This window comes from Zootoca vivipara, chromosome 16, assembly GCF_965207765.1.
Source record: "Zootoca vivipara chromosome 16, rZooViv2.hap1.1, whole genome shotgun sequence".
In the NCBI taxonomy this organism is placed as follows: domain Eukaryota; kingdom Metazoa; phylum Chordata; class Lepidosauria; order Squamata; family Lacertidae; genus Zootoca; species Zootoca vivipara.
The window spans coordinates 26,109,753-26,131,277 of record NC_142599.1 but is presented as its reverse complement, the minus strand read 5'-3'; the positions used below and the strand labels follow the sequence as shown (position 1 = coordinate 26,131,277).

At 46.7% G+C, this 21,525-nt stretch overlaps 1 protein-coding gene across 2 annotated transcripts in view; it reads right to left on the bottom strand.

The window, feature by feature from the left end:
* Positions 1-21,525, bottom strand: part of F11R (F11 receptor) — a 31,629-nt gene that overhangs the window by 1,630 nt on the left and 8,474 nt on the right. Inside the window, exons 2-8 of one of the 2 annotated variants that reach the window (XM_060269935.2) lie at positions 16,031-16,090; positions 13,650-13,757; positions 11,607-11,750; positions 7,616-7,818; positions 6,313-6,415; positions 4,336-4,447; positions 1,255-1,306 (exon numbers count right to left, since the gene is read on the bottom strand). In XM_060269935.2, the coding sequence (XP_060125918.1) occupies positions 1,255-1,306; positions 4,336-4,447; positions 6,313-6,415; positions 7,616-7,818; positions 11,607-11,750; positions 13,650-13,757; positions 16,031-16,090 (782 nt within the window). The remainder of the gene's footprint in view (positions 1-1,254; positions 1,307-4,335; positions 4,448-6,312; positions 6,416-7,615; positions 7,819-11,606; positions 11,751-13,649; positions 13,758-16,030; positions 16,091-21,525) is intronic. The other variant, XM_088659688.1, reaches the window with a different exon arrangement.

Sequence of the window (21,525 nt, the reverse complement as noted above, 5' to 3'; positions counted from 1 at the left end):
AAGCGTTCAAAACTTGTCACACACATTGGCTTCTTGTAATCCTTACAACAACCCTGTTAAGGTGGGCTTGCTGTCACAGGTGTGTGTGACTGTGTGTTGAAGCTGGGGCACTGAACTACTATTATGTTTTTAGATATGCTGCAAGCCACACAAAGTGGCTGGGGAAACCCAGCCAGATGGGCAGGGTATAAATTTTATTATTATTATTATTATTATTATTATTATTATTATTATTAATTGCCTTTGGATTTTTTTCTAACAGGTCAAGAACAGCCACCCAACATCAGAACCTGTAGCTTGGACACAGCCAATGCTTTTTCTCCAGACCAGTGATTCCCCAAGTGGGCAGAACTACCCCTTGGGGAGGGGATTACACAGGGGGGGAGGTCTAACAAGCAAGGGGGCGTTGCAGGTGGGCCCCTCCAACCACACGGATCACTTATTTAACAAATGACCAGGCTAGAGCCTAGAGCAAAACACCTCCCTTGCTTCATATTTAAAGTTTTTACCCCTCTCATCACTTTCAAAGCTATTTCCTTTGGTCACGTTTGTTTGTAGTTATGATGCTGAGTTGTCACAAGATAGCCAATTATTGGTAAAAGCTATTTATTTTCTTATAAATTAGTTATTTTACATCTGTGGTCGGTGAGGGTTTATGCATGTTTGGTAGTTTTAAATAAATAAATATTCTATGCTTTAAGCTTCATTTACCCCTTATGTTTTGGTTAGTAAGAATGCGTCAAAATATTTTTCATGCAATATTCTTTGCTGCGATCTATCTAATCTATAAGGTTAGATCAGGTCATATATTTTATTTGTGTGCTGTTTGAGAGAACCTACATAGGTACTCTTTAAACCAGGGGTTGTCAACTTGGTCCCTACTACCCACTAGTGGGCATTTCAGGATTCCAGGTGGGCGGTAGGGGGTTCTACGGCACAAGCTGACTCCTCCTTCCATCGAGCACTGGTGGGCGGTAAGGAAATTTTACCATCAAGGAAGATGCATTAGTGGGCAGTAGGTATAAAAAGGTTGACTAGCCCTGCTTTAAACAATATCACGTCCCACCTTTTGCTCTTCCAAATAAAGAAATAAATTCATGAGCATGTTTGCAAACCCACCAGAGACTTGAGTGGCCCCATCGTTCCTCCCAGTCGGAGGCTGCCAAAAACACCACTCATATATTACATCACTGCCACGCCTAACAAAACCAGCTTTTCTGGGGAAAGAACAGAGCAAGTTCCTGTCCTACTTACATCACTTCGGGTAGAAGGTTGGCTGTAAATGACCTTCTTATTGCTGGTGGTGCTAAAACAGGTGGAGAAATGAGAGATTAGAGGCAGGGACCTGGCAATAGAGGAAGATATCCCAGAAGCGGAGGCAGAAGGCGGAATGCTGAGGGTGCCATTCAGCTAAATCCCAGGCCATAGTCAACACCATACAATTCACAGATTGCAGAGTTGGAAGGGGCCACCAAGGGTCATCTAGTCCTGCCCTCTGCAATGCAGGAACCACAGCTCAAAAACCCCTGACAACCTCTGCTTAAAAACCTGTAGTGGAGAGTCCACCTTCTCAGGTAGTCTGTTCCATTGTCAAAAGGCCTTACCATCGGAAAGTTCTTCCTAATGTTTAGTTGGAATCTCCTTGTCATTTTAATCCATCAATTTGGGTCCCAACCTCTGAATCAGCAGAAAACAACCTTGCTCCATCTTCCATGTGACAGCCCTTCAAATATTTGAAGATGGCTATCCTATCACTTCTTAAGTCTTCTCTCACCCAGGCTAAACATCCCAAACTCCCTCAACCATTCCTCATAAGGCTTGGTCTCCAGGCCTCTGACCATCCTGGTCACCTTCCTCTGCACATCTTCCAGCTTGTCAACACCCTTCTTAAACTGTGGTGCCCCAAACTGGACATAAGAATCCAGGTGGGGGTCTAACCAAGGCAGAACAAAGTGGCACTTTGGCTTTTCTTGAGGTGGACATTCTACTTCTGTTGATGCAGCCTAGAATCGCATTAGCTTTTTTTGCTGCTGCATCACTCTGTTGGCGCTTAACACAAGTCAACAGAGTTCCCTGTGAAGCGAGATTGAGTGCTAAACCACTCTGGTAACTGTAGCTCTGTGAGGGGAATACGGGTGTCCTATCACCTCCCAGCACACTTAACAAACTACAGTTCCCAGGATTCTTTGGGTGAAGAAGCCATAACTGTTTTAAAGTGGCACCACAGCGCTTTAAATGCATGGCATGAATGTGGCCCTATTTAGAGCAGACGCACCTTAGCCATGCCGGTTAATTTCAGTGGGTCTACTCTGAGTAGGGCTAACACCAGATGCAACCCCTTTTGGCATATAAGCAATGTATACAAGTTCGTTAATAAATAACTCTGGGCACCTGACACCCAGAGGCTCCCACTGGGAGGCTGGCGCACCGTGGCTCCTTCCGCAAGCACCACTCCCACCACCCTCTTCGGTGGCTAGGAATGAGGCCAAGGGGAGCCCAGTGGCCCCCAAGCCTCAGCCAAGAGTTTTCGGGGCAGGAGGAATATATGGGGAGGGGATGAGAGAGGCAGGCAATGTGGGCTGGGAAGAAGGGTTCTGGTGGAGGAGACGCCACTGCCAACTGGTCAAGCTTCTACTCACTCTCTTCTTTCTGAAAAAGAGGGGGAAAACAAAACTTTAGCCAACAACGCAAACTTCAGTTTCCTCGATTCAGTTGGGCAAATCTTCTTCTTCTTACAATTACATTTGCACCATACATTCAAAGCACATTGACACCCCTTTAAACATTCATGGCTCCTTCCCCATAAGAGTTCTGGGAGCTGTAGTTTGCCAAGGTGCTGAAGAGTTCTGAAGAAACACCCATATTTCCCACTTCCCAGAACTACAATTTTCAGAGTGGTCTAACAGTCAACCCCTCTTCTCAGGGAAGTCTGGGAATTGTAGCTCTGGGAAGAGAATTGGGGGGGGGTCCTCCTCGCAACTCTCAGCACCCTTAGCAAACTATAGCCAAGCCGCATTCACACTCTACATTTAAAGCAGGACTGTATCATTTGAACAGTCATGGCTTCCCTCAGAGAATCCTGGGAAACGTACAATGTGCAGAGTTCCCAGTGTGGATGAAAAAATTGGGTTAGGATCTACTTGGACTTTGGGGGCGCTTGACTATCCCCAGTAAACTCTGTTCCTATTTCTTGAAAGGGGTTGGACACAGGAGAGAGGGAGAAGATGTGATGTTTTGAGCTTTTCAGAAAAGGAGAAGGAAGGAATGCAGTGGTATCTTCTGAAAGTACCTCAGATGTTCTACTGTCTAGACTGCAAAAAGTCATGTTCAGCTGATTTGCTGATCAACTTCCCTCTCGAATTGTTCCAAGCCTAAACTGACTGCTTGCGGTCATATTTGTGACACTTGCTTTGATGCTTTGTAACATGTCTCTAAAAAGCTATCCTCTCTGCTTGTATGCAGAGTTTCCTGTGAGGAGCTAGGCCGAGACCTTGTCCTCTGTGCAGCTCTCAAAGCTACCACTTTTTAATAAAGAAGATTCTCAACAGTACTTAATCCTAAAACTTTCACCTAAAGACTATTTCTTGGACTCCAAATCTGGGAATATGAAATAACTACTGTATTAATCCACTCTGGAAATTGTAGCCCTCTGAGGGGAATAAGGTACTCTTAAGAAACTTCCTTTCCCAGGATCCTTGGGGGGAAGCCATGACAGTTTAAAGTGATAGGATACTGCTATAATAAACGTATGGCGTGAATGTGGCCTGGCTATAGTTTGTTAAGGGTGCAGAGTTGCTAGGAGACCCCCCCCCCCAATTCCCCACAAAGAGCTGCAATTGCCAAAGTGGAATAACAATATTTCTGGGAACAGTAGCACTGGGAGAAGGGCAGGGGCCTCCTAACAACTCTTAGCACCCTTAATAAACTATAGCTCCCAAAATTCTTTGGGGGAAGCCATGACAGTTTCAAGTTCATCACATGTTTGGGCAATGTTTAAATGCAGCTTAGGTCAGCTTTTGCCAGCATGGTTCTTCCCAGAGGTTATTGGCTACAGCCCCCCTCAGCCACCAGCTTGCACAGCTGCCTCATAGGATTGTTTAAGAGCCTTACAAGCACCTCACCTATGTTATTTATGGCCACGATTCGACAACCATGTAAGGTAGTCCAATGTTATCCCCATATTGCAGGCTCCCGCCTATTTGGGGAAGTGCATGGGATATTAAACCAAACGCCAAGCCCAGAAAACCTTGCCAGGCCACATCGATGGAGAAAGCCACATATATAATCAGACTAAACATTGCCTGACGTGATCGGTTCAAGCGCATAGCCTGCTACTTACTGCTGAAGAAGCCCCGGGTGTAGGCGAACCAGACCCCAAAGATCACCAGGCCTAGGACGATGAGAAGCACCACCACAGCAGCAACGATGCCGCCCACGTTGACTTCACCTGCACACAAATGGAAGGTGGTACTCAGCTCTTCCGTAATTCCAAAAAGGAGACTGTTACACTGCAAGACGCTACAGCAGTCTGGCAAAACGGCATGGAATCACAGAATTGTAGGGTTGGAAGGGACCCCGAGGGCGATTCTAGTGCGATGCAGGAGTCACAGCTAAAGAATCCCTGGCAGGCGGCCATCCAAACTCCTGCTTCAAAACCTCCAATGAAGGAGAGTCCGTCCGGAGGACACCTGTACACCTGTATACCCTGGACCGACTCTAATTCATTGGAGGTTTTCTCCTTCAACTTTGGCTGAAGTGGGGTAGCAAACCTAACACATAGGGAGATTTTGTTTCTTACTCATTTCTTTCTTTACAGCAGGGTTGTCTAATGATGGGGTTTTTTCCCGCCTGAGGCCTGTTGTCACCTTTGGCCAACTGCCTTGGGGGTGCCACCCCACACTTGTAATAACTTTCCTCTTTATCTGGTAATTCCCCATTCCTACTGGGCTTCTGTGGCCTTATCCTGTTTTTTCCAAAGACACATACTAGAATGTACTTGGAACGCCAATTAATGGATTAGCTTCAGGTATCTTGTCGTCATTCCTGCCCTGTCACCCAGATACTATTGTTTGTGATCTTACGTCCCCTATTCCAATCCCATACTTCAGCCAACTCATCTTGGGAAATTCCTGACCTTTTTTCCCCAATAGTGGAAAGCACCTTCTAAATCCCCATATCCTAATATTGACCAAGGCTGTATACAGTGAGGGAGAGATGTTAAGCTCCCTCTGAGAGCACCAAATTTTCATATTCGGAAATTTTCATATTTATAAAAAGAATACTAGAACATAATGAAGTAATAACTGGCTATATACACACATCGTATTTTTCGCTCCATAAGACGCACTATTTCCCTCCCAAAAAGGAAGGGGGAAAGCCCGTGCATCCTATGGAGCGAATGCGAGAGCCAGAGTCTGTGCAGAGCCCAAGCCTGCGCAAAAGCCAGAGCCTGCCCAGAGCCCGTGCAAAAGCCAGAGCCTGCGCAAAAGCCAGAGCCTGCACAAAAGCCAGAGCCCGCCCAGAGCCAGAGTCTGCCCAGAGCCCGTGCAAGAGCCAGAGCCCACGCCAGAGCCCACGCTAGAGCTGCACCTAGGACAACAATTCAAGAAAGCAAAATATTTTTTTCCCAGTGCCTTGGGACTCAGTATATGCATGGTTAAGCTTACACAGATGGTAAGAAACACAGAGGGGAGACAACAAGATGCCTTTACAGTATTGAGAAATGGGAGTCTTTTTATAATGTACTGGAGGAATAAGGTACAGGATAATGTACACATTTGCAACCATGTGATATTAATTTATTTTGTTTGATTTTGGAAATGTGCTCCCATTACGTTTAGTTCTAGATATTCCTTTCTATTTTTATTTTAATTGTCAACTGTTATAGTACCATGTTGTTGTTGCTTGTGTGTGTGTGTGTGTGTGTGTGTGTGCGCGCACACACACACACACAAAACGAACGAATACAATGTAAGTGAAAAGTGGGCAACTGCAACAGATAATACACTAGTCAAATCTAAAATTGCAATTAACTCTTTCACATCATTCCTGGGATACACATATATTTAGGCACTAAAGAGAGAGCTAACATTATTAAGTAAACTGTTTCCAGTGCCTTCATCCTCCAAAATGCTTAAAACCTAAATAAAATATAAGGGGAGCTCTGGCATACTTATGAAATACTTATGCGTTTTTCGTAAATATCTGTAAAGGCTTAGGTTGCAAAGATCTGCTCTCAGGCGTTCGTTCCCTCCACAGTCAAACAACAGAGCCGGCCGTCAAGGCAACCCACCACCAGTTGGGCCTACTTACTGGTCTCCATGCGCACTGTGTCAGACTTCTGGGGGACCCCGACTTTGTTGTCCGCCTGGCAGTAGTAGTCCCCAGCGTCATAGGCCATCGCGGGCTCAAAAGCCTGAAAGAGAGGGAGAAAGAGAGGGGTCTCAGCAGCACGCAATTCCCAGGGGTCAGGAGACCTCTCTTGTCTACTCGACAGCCAGCGGTAATGGGGAAGGAGGCGCAAGGAATCTGCAATTTCAGCCCATGCTTGCCTGCTCACCTTCAAACCATAGTTTGATTTAAAACAGCATGCAAGCAGCACAATAGTTACTTCTTGCCTTTTTTATACTTAGTATGGGGGCATTATCTTCGCCCCCTCCAACCCCACTTTTGTGTTCTCCCAAAGAAACCCAGGCCCCTTTAAAATGTCTTGGCTTCCCCCTCCCAAAAAGGATCCTTGGAACTGTAGTTTGTTAAGGGTGCTGAGACTTGTTAGGAGATCCTCTATTCCCCTCGCCGAGCTACAATTCCCAGCGTGGTTTAACAGCCGACTGCTCTTCCTAGGCAACTCTGGAAAGTTGGTAGTTCTGTGATGGGAATAGGAGAGCCTCCAAAAACTCTCGGCACCCTTGAAAATAACATTCTTTGGGGGAAGCCATGACTATCTAAAGTGGTATCATGGCGCCTTAAGTGTCGGACTAGGACCTGGGAGACCAGGGTTCAAATCCTCACTCGGCCATGAAGCTCCCTGGGTGATCTTGAGGGCCAGTCAGTGCCTCACAGTCTAACCTACCTCACAGGGTTGTTGTGGGGAGCTAAAGGAGGTGTGTGGGGAAGAACTACAAAACCCACCTTGGGAGAAAAGGTGGGACATAAAGGCAAAATAAAATAAAGACGTGTGTGTGTGTGTGGCATTAAGGTAGCATAACTGAGAGTAGAAGACTTACTATTCCTCACAACCGGCCTCCCTTCTCAACAAGCCTCATACCCAAGGACACCTTATTTTTCAACACACAAGGCTGCCAAACTTTCCAACAGTCCCCACTTGCCCACTCCCAACCAAAGGCCTTCAAAAGCTTGCCAGAGCAGAATTACACTGTGTAACCATCTTAGTATGAATAATGTAGTAAGCGCTTTGAGGTATTTTCTACAGTTAAGCAGTGTTTGTTATGGAATAAATAAACCTAAAATAAAAAATGAGTCCAGAACGCAACGGGTTCCCGCCCCTTCTTCCTCTCTCCCCACCCCCAACTCTAAAGTCAGCACCACCACCCTGCAAAAAAAAATTAAAAATGGCAGAATTCACAAAGCTTAGAGCCTGTTTTTAAGACCCTACCAGAAGCCCAGTCTTGGGATCCATCGTGTAGGATGAATTCCTGAACAGGGAGTTGGTTTTGGGGTCTTCGGGCATCGGGATGTTGTCTTTGAACCAGGTGAAGGTGGGAGGCGGGGAGCCGTCTGTCTCCACGCAGGTGAGAACCGCTTTGCTGCCAATGGTGACCACAGAGGGCACTTGGGCCTTGGGCTTCGAGGGCGGGACTGCAAAGCCAAGAGACGTCCGTTAGAGAAACGAAGGTGTTGTTGTTGCAGGAACGCTGTTAGTTTGTGAAAGGCGAGCAGCTGTGCAGGACAACTTGAAAAACATGCACTCCACCGGTCCTAAATTCCTTTGCTCTAAACCAGAGGTTCCCAGACTACTTGAAAATTGCTGAGGGTCTTTGTGGATCACTTAAATGACTTTTAATGGGAAATGATATCTAATTAATTGAATAAAATGTTTAAAATAACTTTTACCCCCCCAAAAAAACCCACAAGGAGCTTTTCTGTTAGGAATTCTGGGCGCCAAAATTCCAAGGGAACAGAAAATACTGTTTATGTATGCAACGGCAGCTGCTCGGATGCTGCTAGCCCAGAGATAGAAGGAAGACAAAGTCCCCACCAGAGAAGAATGGCAGATCAAGTTGCTGGACTATGCTGAAATGGCAAAAATGATCGGGAAAATCAGAAATCAGGAAGACCAACATTTTAATAAGGAATGGGGGAGATTTATAATTTACCTTGGAGACCACTGCAAACAATTAAAATCGTTAGTGGGATTGCAATAACACTTGTAATGTAACAAGAACTATGGATACAATGCAGATACAAATTGTTTGGATTATCATATAAGATGCAGTTTAACAATGGGACCCAAAGAGGGGGAGGAAGACAGTGGGAATCTTGTACTTAGCAGATCCAGCAGAACTAGGAAACAGCTCTCACCTTTGTCCCTAGCCCGCCAGAGATCATCGACCAGTGCGACCAAGGCAGTTTCAGTCCTTCAAAGTGTTGGTGCTGACCTTTAAAGCACTAAATGGCCTCGGTCCAGTATACCTGAAGGAGCGTCTCCACCTCCATCGTTCTGCCTGGACACTGAGGTCCAGCGCCGAGGGCCTTCTGGCGGTTCCCTCGCTGCGAGAAGCCAAGTTACAGGGAACCAAGCAGAGGGCCTTCTTGGTAGTGGCACCCGCTCTGTGGAACGCCCTCCCACCAGATGTCAAAGAGAAAAACAACTACCAGACTTTTAGAGAACATCTGAAGGCAGCCCTGTTTAGGGAAGCTTTTAATGTTTAATAAATTATTGTATTTTAATATTTCTGTTGGAAGCCGCCCAGAGTAGCTGGGGAAACCCAGCCAGATGGGCGGGGTATAAATAATAAATTATTATTATTACTTATGGAAGGTGTTGTGGTATGACTGTAAATTGTAATATGTAAAATCAAATAAACAAATCTGGGGGGAAATTCTGCTTGTTGTTGCAATTGCATTGCCCAGCACTAGACCCTGGATCATTGTTTTTCATTGTATTTTTACAGACACACCACGGGCCAGGGGAAGGGCCACAGCTCAGTGGTAGAGCATTTGCCCCCAAGAAGCTCCTAAGTTCAATCCCCAGCACCTCCTGGAATGGCTGGGAGAGACTCCTGGCTGAAACCCCAGAGAGTCGCTGCCAGTCAGTGTAGACAATATTGAGTTGGATGGAGCAACAGTATAAGGCAGCTTCCTATGTACCACCTGAACAAAGCTTGTGCACCACTGTATGGGAAGCCCAACTCTGAAGGGGGAAAAACACCCACTCTTTCATCAGTATGCGGATGACACCCAGCTCTACCTTTCTTTTAAATCAGAACCAGTGAGGGCGGTGAAGGTCCTGTGTGAGTGCCTGGAGGCGGTTGGAGGATGGATGGCGGCTAACAGATTGAGGTTGAATCCTGACAAGACTGAAATACTGTTTCTGGGGGACAGGGGGCAGGTGGGTGCGGGGGGCTCCCTGGTCCTGAATGGGATAACTGTGCCCCTGAGGGACCAGGTGCGCAGCCTGGGAGTCATTTTGGACTCACAGCTGTCCATGGAGGCGCAGGTTAATTCTGTGTCCAGGGCGGCTGTCTACCAGCTCCATCTGGTACGCAAGCTGAGACCCTACCTGCCCGCAGACTGTCTCACCAGAGTAGTGCATGCTCTGGTTATCTCCCGCTTGGACTACTGCAATGCGCTCTACGTGGGGCTACCTTTGAAGGTGACCCGGAAACTACAACTAATCCAGAATGCGGCAGCTAAACTGGTGACTGGGAGCGGCCGCCGAGACCACATAAGACCGGTCTTGAAAGATCTACATTGGCTCCCAGTACGTTTCCGAGCACAATTCAAAGTGTTGGTGCTGACCTTTAAAGCCCTAAATGGCCTCGGTCCAGTATACCTGAAGGAGTGTCTCCACCCCCATTGTTCAGCCCGGACACTGAGATCCAGCGCTGAGGGCCTTCTTGTGGTTCCCTCACTGCAAGAAGCAAAGCTACAGGGAACCAGGCAGAAGGCCTTCTCGGTAGTATCACCCACCCTCTGGAATGCCCTCCCACCAGAGGTCAGAGAGATAAACAACTATCTGACATTTAGAAAATACCTAAAGGCAGCCCTGTTTAGGGAAGTTTTTAATCTGTGATATTTTAATGTATTTTAATGTGTGTTGGAAGCTGCCCAGAGTGGCGGGGGGGGGGGAGACCCGGCCAGATGGGCGGGGTATAAATATTACTATTACTTTGCAGAAACATCCAGCCTTTGCGGAAACATCCCATCAAAATACAGGTGAAACTCAGAAAATTAGAATATCGTCGAAAAGTGCCTTTATTTCAGTAATGCAACTTATTATTTTTTATTTTAATTTTTACAGATGCTTTCTTTTGGAAATTCCACAGTAATAAAACAAATAGTTACAATAATACAAAAAAAACCATCGCTATTACATTTCATTAATTACATTCCATTTATAATTGACCCGCCTAACAACTAATAATTACAATTACAACAAATAAAGGCTTGACATATCTTGCTTTGCATGTCATGCATCCATCTCACATATTGGTTTCACCTTTTAAGTTGCGTTACTGAAATAAATGCGCTTTTCCACGATATTCTAATTTTCTGAGTTTCAGCTGTATTGTTAGGACAAAAGCTAGCCTTCTTGTTATTCTCCGTGTTCTCTAGTTAGATCTGGGTGAGGAATACACAGAAAGAGACCTCCTCAATATTGCACCAACAATATTGCAGTCATTGTTGCCATCTTCTAACTAAGGTCAGTTTCGCACCATAAATTAAAAGCAGAGTTATACCGCTTTGGACAGTCATGGCTTCCCCCCAAAGAATTCTGGGAGGTGTAGTTTCTTAAGGGCGCCGAGAGTTGTTAGGATGCCCCACTATTCCGCTTACAGAGCTCCAGTTTCCCAGAGTTCCCAGGGAAGAGCAACTGACTGACGTTATCTTGGTAGGAATGCTCTTCCTCAGAACAGGGGCAGCCCTGCTCCGTGGAGTGGGATTCTGAGATCTTAGGAACTTGCAGGAGAGATTCTCCTTCAGACCACAGCGATCTTCCTGGGAGTATTAAGGGGCAAGGTGGTTTCTCAAGTAAGCTGGTCCTGAGCTGCATATGGCCTTTTACTGTGTATTAGTACATATAGCTTGGCCTGGTAGCAAATGGACAACCCGTGCAAATCCTGCAAGCAAGCTGTTCTATACTGTTGGTTGTTTTCCCCCCAACAAGCTGCCACATTCTGTGCCCACTTCAGCCTCTGAATCAACCCCAAGGGCCGCCCCACACTGAGAGTATTGCAGTAATCCAGTTGCGAGGCTACCAATTGCTGTGGTTGAGGTATTAAAATAATTAATTCCTCATTAACTGGCTGCTTGACACAAGAGCACTGAGAGACCTTTGGACCAAGCTGGTTGGGCCGTTGAGCTTCTGGAGGCCAGTGGCCAGGGCCATGCGGGGATTCTGGACATAAAATGACATTTCGTACCTTGAACAACGAGCCGCACAGAGGAATGCCGATAGTCCTCCGGAGTGACGACCACCTCGCAGATGTACAGGCCGTTGTCTTTCCGAGTCACCGATTTGAAAAAGAGTTCATTGGGATAGTACAGGACACGGTCCTTGTAAGGGTCTGTGGGGGGAAAGAAGGCCCATGAGAAAACACCCAGGAATAAGCTCTTCCAGGGAATACTTGAGCACAAGTGGTGATATTTTTACCTCAGCGCTGGTGGAATCGTCAGACTGCAGGGCCTAATTCTGCCTAGTAGCGGCCCTGAATAAGGCTGTTTTCTCCAAACTAGGGCCCATTCACCTAACAACTTAACACGGGAGGACTCCCAGAAGTGAATTTAGCCCATATTGGTTTTTTAAAATGGGTCTAGTAGACCCAATCTCATCATTCTATGATGCATCATGTATGTATATAACATTTCCCTAATTTTTATCCCCCATAACTCAATAATATTATTAATAACAATATCTCGCCCATCTGGCTGGGTTTCCCCAGCCACTCGGGGTGGCTTACAATACATATAAACTGGATTAGTTCTTTCTCTCCTTGATGTCTGATGGGAAGGTATTCCACAGGGGAAAGAGGAATTTTTTTATTCGCTTTGTTTTTGACATGTGAGATAAGCCAGTACAGCAATTTTAATCATAATCTGAGATGTGGTAGTTAATTTTTTAAAGAAAAAATTGTAGCAATCTGTTGTGGAACAACCCCATTGAAGTAGGTAGCAGCTGTTACCCAGACCTTATTGCTGGTTACAAAGGGGGGCCCATAACAGATCAAGCTTCAGGGCCACAAAATGTAGGCCCACCACTGCCCACACCCAATGCTAGGTGTGGGGCAGATAGACATTGCTGTGAAGGAATCATTGGGAGACTTAAAATTGGCACCTGATTGTTCCTTGGCACGAGGGGTGTCTATCTGATGACAACAAAGTCATTAAGGCCCCTTTCCATGTGCTACCAGCACAGGGAGGGTGGCAACACAAGGATGTGCCTTTTCCGTGGTGGCTCCCTACTTGTGGAATGGCTCACCTGCCTTTTATTTGTGCATGGATGAGTTTTGATTTTACTGATTGCCTTTACTGTAATTGGCTACTAATTTTTTTTGTGTCTAAGTCACTTCGAGTCATTTCTATGAGTAAAGTGAAATAATAACAATAACAATAATAATAATAAAAGGTAAAGGGACCCCTTACCATTTGGTCCAGTCGTGACCGCGTTACTCTGGGGTTGCGCGCTCATCTCGCATTATTGGCCGAGGGAGCCGGCATATAGCTTCCAGGTCATGTGGCCAGCATGATAAAGCCGCTTCTGGCGAACCAGAGCAGCGCACGGAAACGCTGTTTACCTTCCCGCTTGGAGCGGTACCTATTTATCTACTTGCACTTTGACGTGCTTTCGAACTGCTACGGTAGGTTGGCAGGAGCAGGGACCAAGCAACGGGAGTTCACCCCGTTGGGGGGATTCGAACCACCGACCTTCTGATCAGCAAGTACTAGGCTCTGTGGTTTAACCCACAGCGCCACCTGCGTCCCTTAATAATAATAGTATCTGGCATCAAATACAAGCTCTGCTGAAATCTGAGCAGTGTAGGAAGATCTTGAAAGGTCTTGGGAAAGCTAGCCAAGAAGGCCAAATCCAGCTCTGGAAGGAAGACTGTTAGGTAGCTGGTATGCCAACAGCATCCCTACTCTGCCTTAGAGGCTCAGTTTCAGGTACTACAAACACTGGAAGCGAGGAGACAGCAGGACAGACGACCCAGCAAGGCAGATAGATGTTCAACAGGGAAGAGGGACAACATCCACCCCTCCTTGAATCAGGGAACCTGGATGTACACCTCTCCTGACCCAACTGGTTTCTCCCTATGGCCTAAGACTCATCCAGGTAGGACGCATATGGCAGAGAATAAGAATAAAGGGTTCCAGCTTCAGCAGAAGTTATCTTCTAGGACCCCAAAAGCCCCCTTTTAGAATTAACTCATCCTCCGAAACAAGAACGTGCACACAGTTAAACTACCCACCTGTGAAGTGACCGTCAAAATAGAACAGTGTTGTGGAGCCATCCCCCTGGAATTTCCACTCCACACGCCTTGCGGAGCCCTGGTATGCCTTGCAAGGCAGTCGTGCTTCTAAAGAAATGTTAAAAGGGAAGAAGAACACGGGTAAGAGGGAGAAGAGCATCACATTGGGACACATGTATTACCCGGAGAGTCTGGCACAAGTTCCTAGAGAAGAAGCAACATCATCCAAGCTCCAGGAAGTTGCCCGAGACCTGGGTTGTGGGCACCGAAACAGAATGTCCTTTAAACAGGCCCAGGGCTACTGCACAAAAGCCCCAGGAAACAACTGGCTACAATTTTGGCAAAAAAAAATGTTTTCTCATGTACTGCAAAGGTTAGAAGAATGTTTTTTTCCAAAAATACACTCTCTTTCCCCCTCAAGGACATTCTTTAGAGTACTGTATTCTATTTACAGGGCACTTTTGAGATGAAGATTCACTAAATCAATGGCTTCGTATCTGTGGCTCCAGGTAAGTAGATGAGGATAACTATTAGGGACAAGTTGTCATTTGACAGATGAAAAATTTTGTTAAATCTGAATCCAGCATGTAAAAGAAATGTGTTTTGTAAAAGCATGTGTTTTGTATCACCACATGCATTAATACTTTACTGGAAGGCTCATCTGAATTAGATTTACACTTTTCTCTTCTTTATCTGTACTTTTTGAAACACAAGGGAGATAGATACCCAAGTGAAATCTGCATACGTAAAACCATACAGTAAAAACATGGCTAAAAATAGACATCAATTAGCCATTGTGGAAAGATAGCAGTTGGCATGGAATTGGCCTGGTAGGCAGCGCTAATGTTGATTGGCTCCCCTAATTAGGCACATACCTAATTACTGATGCTCATTTTATTATCTTTACCTTAAGGGTATGTTATCCTTTTCTAAACCACACCCCCCCCAACACGTATATACCATCCTGTCAAAGTATCAGTACTGTATGCCTTTCTTAAATAATGAAAAACACACACATCAGGGGGAAGTCAAACTGCTTTTGCCAGTTTTTTTGCTGCAACACTTCAGGATTTTAGAAGCAGCTGGTAAAGCATTGAATGGTGAGGGGGAGGGGGACAATGAATGAAGATAAGTGTTAATTACACGCTTCAAGAACAAATGAGCACACATGGTTTTACAAAGGGGCGGGGGGTGCCATTAAGTCCAGGCTCTAAAATTATCCAGCTGACAAAATAAATTGGAGGAGGTGTGGGAGAAAGAGATGGAAAAGAGGAACACACAACATTTTTAAGCATTAGGAATTGGGAAGAAGGGGCCGCAGCTCAGGGGCAGAACATCTGTCTTGCATGCAGAAGGTCCCGGGGTTCAATCCCCATGTAAGGCTGTGAATGTCCTATTGCCGCAAACTATTGGAGAGCCTCTGCTGCCCATGAGCTAGATCAGGCATGTCCAACAGGTAGATCGTGATGTACCGGTAGATCACTGGTAGACCATTGGCTTCCCCCCAAAGAAGCTGAACAAGTGTGGCTCCCCTAAAAAAAGCTCAACATTTTACCTCCTCCCTGAAAAAGCTCAACAACTTTGACCCGAAACCCCCCCCCCCCATGGGCCTTCTTCCTTCCTAAAAAAAGGTCAACAACTTTGACCTGATCACTGAGTAGATCGCAGTTTCTTGGGTGTTGGCCATCCCTGAGCTAGATGGACCAAGGGTTTGACTCAATACAAGGAAAGGTGGGCTGGGTGCTTCCCCTGCATGACTCAGTATAAAGCAGTTTTCTGTGGGGAGCGGGAAAAGGATTGTGGGCAAGGAAATCCTGCTGTGGGGTCGTTCCAGAGGAATGGAAGCAAACGGGTGTGTTGTTGTGGAAGCGCTGATCTGAGTTGTGAAGATGCACCTTGCCATATTTGAATGTTGGGGGAACAGGGGGAGGGGGGCACCTTGCCCCACCCTGGGCCTTGCAACACAGCCGACTGAAGCCACCTCCTTCGACCAGGACGACTGAAAAGCCCTTGCAGAGGGGGAGAAGAGCTGAAGGCAGGACCTGGGAATTGAGCAGTTCAGCAGAACTTTTGCAAGTGAGGCAGGACCAGGGTGGCATCTGGTCTCCGCTTCAGGCAGAAAAATGTCTTGGGCTGGCACCTGACCCAAGCCTAGCAACCATCACATGTTTCGGATTCCAACCCCTCGGCCTACACAGCCATTTTGTAGCAAACTCCCATCAGCCCTAGCTGGCAGCCATAAGCCCAGCTGGCATGATGCCGGGGCTGATGGGAGTTGTAGTCCAACACATCTGGAGGGGGAAAGCGGCTGCGGGGTCCGACCATAAGAGCACAGAAACCCTTCGTTGCAAGAGAAAACAGTCATTGTTTTCGGGACTTACCGCTGTTCTCGGGAACTTGAACAAGCGTCTCCTGGGTCGACTGGCCTGATATCAAGGAGCCTGTAGCAAAGAGGAAATTTCAAAGTTATCAAGGCCCCGTCTGCGCTATCCATTTAAAGCAGTATTGTGCCACTTTAAATCTTCATGGCTTCCACCAATTATTCCCCAGAGCTGTGGTTTGTTAAGGGCGCTGGGAGGTGTTCAGATACCCCCCTCTTCCCTTCTCAGAGCTATGGCTCCCAGAGTTGCCTGCAAAGAGGGACTGACTGTTAAATTGCTCTGCGAATTGTAGCTCTGTGAGGGCAAGAGGGGGTCTCCTAACTCTCAGCACCCTGAACAAACTACAGTTCCCAGGATTGTTTGGTGGGAAGCCATGGCTGTTCAAAGTGGCATGATATTGCTCTCAATGTACTAAGAGAGGATTTCCCTCCAGTATTTGAAGACAACATCAAGTAGTTTAAAGACTAAGTCAGCCTTCCCCCAACCTGGCACCTCCCTAATGCTTTCAAACTACAACTCCCACCACCGCTGACCAGTGGTCATGCTGGCAGGGGCTGATGGGAGCCGGAGTTCATCATCATGATGTGGAGGGCCCTTTGATGGGGAACGCTGGATTGAACCTCCTCGGTCTGATCTACCCAGGCTCTCAGGGTCAGTTGGCGTACCTAAATTGCACAAACTTCCCTTCACTGCCCCCTCAAAAGCATGCAGACATTTCCTAAAGAAAATAGGTTGGGAGGGGGGAAGAGTAAAGGCTTAGGAAGACATTAGGAAGAACTTTCAGAGGGTAAGAGCTGTCTGTTAGTGGAACAGATAAGCTTCTAAGGTGGTGGACTCTCCTTCGCTGGAGGTTTTTAAGCAGAGTAGGGGATTTTTGAGCTGAGATTCCTGCACTGTAGGGAGCAGGACTAGATGACCAGGGGGTGGGTGGGGAGAGGTCGCTTCCGACTCTACGGTTTCACAACTTTCTTACATACACACAAGACAGCCGCCAGCCTTACTTGGGCAGAGAAAAATTACTTTCGGCTACAGGAAGAATAGAGCAGTAAATACTATGACTCAGGGTTTAGTACCGCAACATGAGCTTGGCACAGGTGGGCGGAATCTGAAGTGGGAAGGAGAGAGAAAAGGCAAAACCTGACGCCAACGCATGTTTGATGAAGGAGTGTTCAATGTGAAAACAGAAACAGCCCCCGTATGACCAGGTCTCTGGATCCAGTGTGATGCTGGGAAGTAGGAACACCCCTCCCCCTTCCCTGCTACAGGTACATTTATTTCTATTAGAGCAGCTGTCACCAAGCTGGCGCTCTCGGGACATTCTGGACTACAACCCCCCTTGACACAGCACATCATTAAACTATGGAACTCCCTGCCACAGGAGGCAGTGATGGCGCAAGGGGACACTGTGATGGAAACCAGAGCGCACGGAAACCACCATACCAGTACCTATTTATCTACTTGCACTGGCGTGCTTTCAAACTGCTAGGTTGGCAGGAGCTGGGACGGAGTAATGGGAGCTCACCCCGTCGCAGAGATTCGAACCGCCGACCTTCGGATCAGCAAGCCCAAGAGGCTCAGTGGTTTAGACCTTCCCTCAAGCACGAATATACCAGCCACTGCTCACTTCCAGAAAAGGGGGGGGGGCTTTAAAAACAGCAATAACTTGCCAACGGGAAGGAGAGGCTCCCACACAAAGGGCCATGGATGGAGCAGAAAGAGGAGTCAGGAGGAGGTTAACTGGCCTTCAACCCACCTGGTGGAATTTCTGGCTTTGCTAGTTTCACTCACACACTCACACACACCATCCACCCATTACTCACTTCCGTGTCAGAAAAAACTGACTCAAGCCACTGGCTCTGCAGAATGACCTCATTTCCATCCTCAGCTGCTTTTATCAGGTAATTTAGCTGGCAGGCAGTAATTCCCAGGCCAATTGCACCCATGCCCCACCCCTGGCCCATGAAAGTGCTCAGTTCTAGGTAAACATTGTTGTTTTAACAGTGCAAGTTTTTTTTCCGAGAGGAGGGGATGCAACAGAGTTTGCATTTTTCAAATAAGTAAAAGAGTAGATAACACGGGGGGGGGGGGGGATAAAAGCAGCAAAACACACAATGAAAGCCAAATTTTGTGATTTGGTGGGGGGGAAAGTGTTTTACAGGATTTACAGAAGCAGTCTTGGTTTCTGATTTGATCCCAGAATGTCCTGCTGGACATCCCTGTCTTCACCAGAGAAATGTTGGGGAGTATTGGGTTATGCGACCCCAAGCCAAGGGAGAGAAGTAACTATACCTTTAGAAGACATCTGAAGGCAGCCCTGTATAGGGAAGTTTTTCACTCTCTCTCTCTCTCTCTCTCTGTGTGTGTGTGTGTGTGTGTGTGTGTGTATTTTAGCCACCTAGAGTGGGTGGGGCAACCCCATAAATAAATAAATTATTACTATTATTATGGGATAAGGTAAAGGTAAAGGGACCCCTGACAGTTAGATCCAGTCACAGACGACTCTGGGTTGCTGCGCTCATCTCGCTTTACTGGCCAAGGGAGCCAGCGTACAGCTTCCGGGTCATGTGGCCAGCATGACAAAGCCGCTTCTGGCAAAACCAGAGCAGCACACGGAAACGCCGTTTACCTTCCCGCCGGAGCGGTACCTATTTATCTACTTGCACTTTGATGTGCTTTTGAACTGCTAGTTGGCAGGAGCTGGGACCAAGCAACGGGAGCTCACCCTGTCGTGGGGATTTGAACCGCCGACCTTCTGATCGGCAAGCCCTAGGCTCTGTGGTTTAGACCATAGCGCCACCCGCGTCCTTATTTTCATCAGAGGAATACTGGAGGGTTTCTTACACACCTAATAAATTAAATCTCACCAAACGGCATTAGTTATGTTCTTGGTCTTCCTTACTCTTAGAAACACATAACACTCCTAGTTTTCAAAATATTTTGCTCTGTTGCATTGCACCCATGTATCCTGCTCTGGTTTTTTTTTTGGGGGGGGGAGGGGTGTGTGTGTGTGTGTGTGTAAATTTAAGTTTGGTTTTAAGGCAAGCAAATAGCACACAATGGAGACCCTGTTCTCCAAAATCAAACATTCTTAACAGAATAAAGAAGTCAGTGGACAACCAGTGAATCTCTGTTGCCATTTGAAGGGCACACACATTCACAGCCTTGTAACTCTGTCTGATGCTTTAGTTCTAAAAGAGGGAAGGGAAAAGGACTTCTGGCAAAACAAGGTCCAAAAAAAGCAATCTATTCCACAGATAAAATTATCTCAGTAATTCCACAACTGCAAACTGCAAACACTCATTTCCAGGGGAGAATCTGCAAGCAGAAGCCTGTAACCCCTTCGCCCATTGAGGGGTCCCAAACGAAGTGAATAGAAGGTAGACTGCTTCATTTTAAGGAAACCACACACTGGTGGTCACTGGGGATTCCCGCAAAGAAAGCTGTGCAGCACTTTCTCGTGACTCAGCACCCCACAAAAAGCCACGCCTGAACTGCCCAGGGATTCAGAGGGTGCCAATTTCAGTTTTGAAACTGGTGGTCCCACCGAGATTCCAGAAACAAGAAGTCTGAAGCTGGGCCATGTTGCTCTAAATCCACCCATCCCTATCACAAATTGTCTCCCTTGCTTCAAAAGTCATGCGGTTTTGCGGTTGGCCCAGGATCTGGGAGGCCAGGCCAGCCAGGAAGCTCACTGGGGTGACCTTTCGGCAGTTGCTATCTCTCAGCCGAACCTAACAGGAGAAAATGGTTTGTGGGAGGACCCTTTTGGTCCCTGGAGGAAAGGTGGAATGCCAATGTGATAGGAAGTAAGTTTAAAACCATGTAGATGCATGTCAAGTCAGTTGTAGCACATAAACAACTCCCCATCCTTCTAAGCCGCAAAACTCAGACGACTTTTGGAAGTGATTTGTGGCACTAGTGGACCTTAAGCCCTAGAAGGGGATTTTATGATACAGCAGCCATTTCCCCGCAGCTGCTTAACTTTGGACCTGGCCACTGTGGAGGAAGAGGCAGAAAAGAGCTACCTATTAACTCACAAGATTGTGAAACAGGAGCCTCTGCTGCTTTTCTGCAAGGGAAGGACACCCACAGTCTTGCAAATTCACTGGGGCAGGTGTAAAAAGCCCAGTTTGGAGAACCAACATCAGATATTAGCGCAGAGATTAAACTGAGAGACAACAGCAAGGATTATACCACCTAAGTTGAAATCCTACAGTCAAGTATTTGAATATGGTTTGCAGCTTGCTCCTTCCATCTATCTAGGGTTAAGGGGAAGTGAGGAATTTAGGGCGAGGCACAAGTTCAGTAGTAAGAGAACTTGCTTTATTGCAGATACAGTGGTACCTCGGGTTACAGACACTTCAGGTGACAGACTCCGCTAACCCAGAAATAGTACCTCAGGTTAAGAACTTTGCTTCAGGATGAGAGCAGAAATCGCGCGGCAGTGGCGGGAGGCCCCATTAGCCAAAGTGGTACCTCAGGTTAAGAACAGTTTCAGGTTAAGAACGGACCTCCGGAACGAATTAAATTCTTAACCAGAGGTACCACTGTACTGTCATCAGCATCTCCAGCTAAAAAGGTCTCTGGTAAAAAAAAGTCTGGCAAAGCAACCTTGGAAGAGCTGCTGTGTTATTAGAGACAGTGACCTGGTTCACAGGTACTGTAATGCCAAGCCAAATTATGGCTTAACATGAACAAGCAAGCGTGCAAGATCCCAGAAAAAAAGTTTGCAGCTGCTTTGCTCCTCATCTCATAGTAGGAGAGTAGCCCATGTGTTGACAACATTGAGGCCGGGCTATTCTATTTTAGAGCCTTTGGATCTGCTTAAAATGGGGCAGCCGAGTCACCATACCTCCAGAGTCAATGCCTGTACTCATCCTGAGAAAAAAAAAAACGAACTACGGAACTCCCTGTCACAAAGAAATAGCTGTGGCGAAAGAACTGAGACATTTCCAAAGAGGGATGAGACATAGAAAACTATGTCAGTAACTGGCTTTAAGGGGGATGGGAGTACATTTTTGGCCTACAGCTCCGCTGATGACTGGGGCTGATGGGAACTGCGGTTTAAAGCATCTGGAGGGCAGCATACGAAATTTGCCAGGCGCATTTTGCACCTGGCTATCGGCCACTTCTGACGTAGGGAAGATGCCCAGGCGCCAGGATGGTGCCTAATGTCTCCACTATCTGGAGGTGGATCCTTGGACCTTGCCTGTTTTCACATACTAACACAACACATCCTGTAGAATTCCATCCATGATATTTTATCTGCACAATCATAACGAATTTCAGGAACCAGAAAGCCCTATTGAAAAATACGACTTTTGAGCCGTTTGGTCCCAAAATGGCCACTAGACATTCCGTTTTGGAGACTGTAACCCTGCTTTAAGGAGCCATTTGGCACCTAGCTTATACAGTATATCTGAGTTTCTAACGCTGCTGAAGGGTGTCAGGTTGATAAAGGCCGACTTAAGGCTTTGTCAGCCATCTTGAGGCAG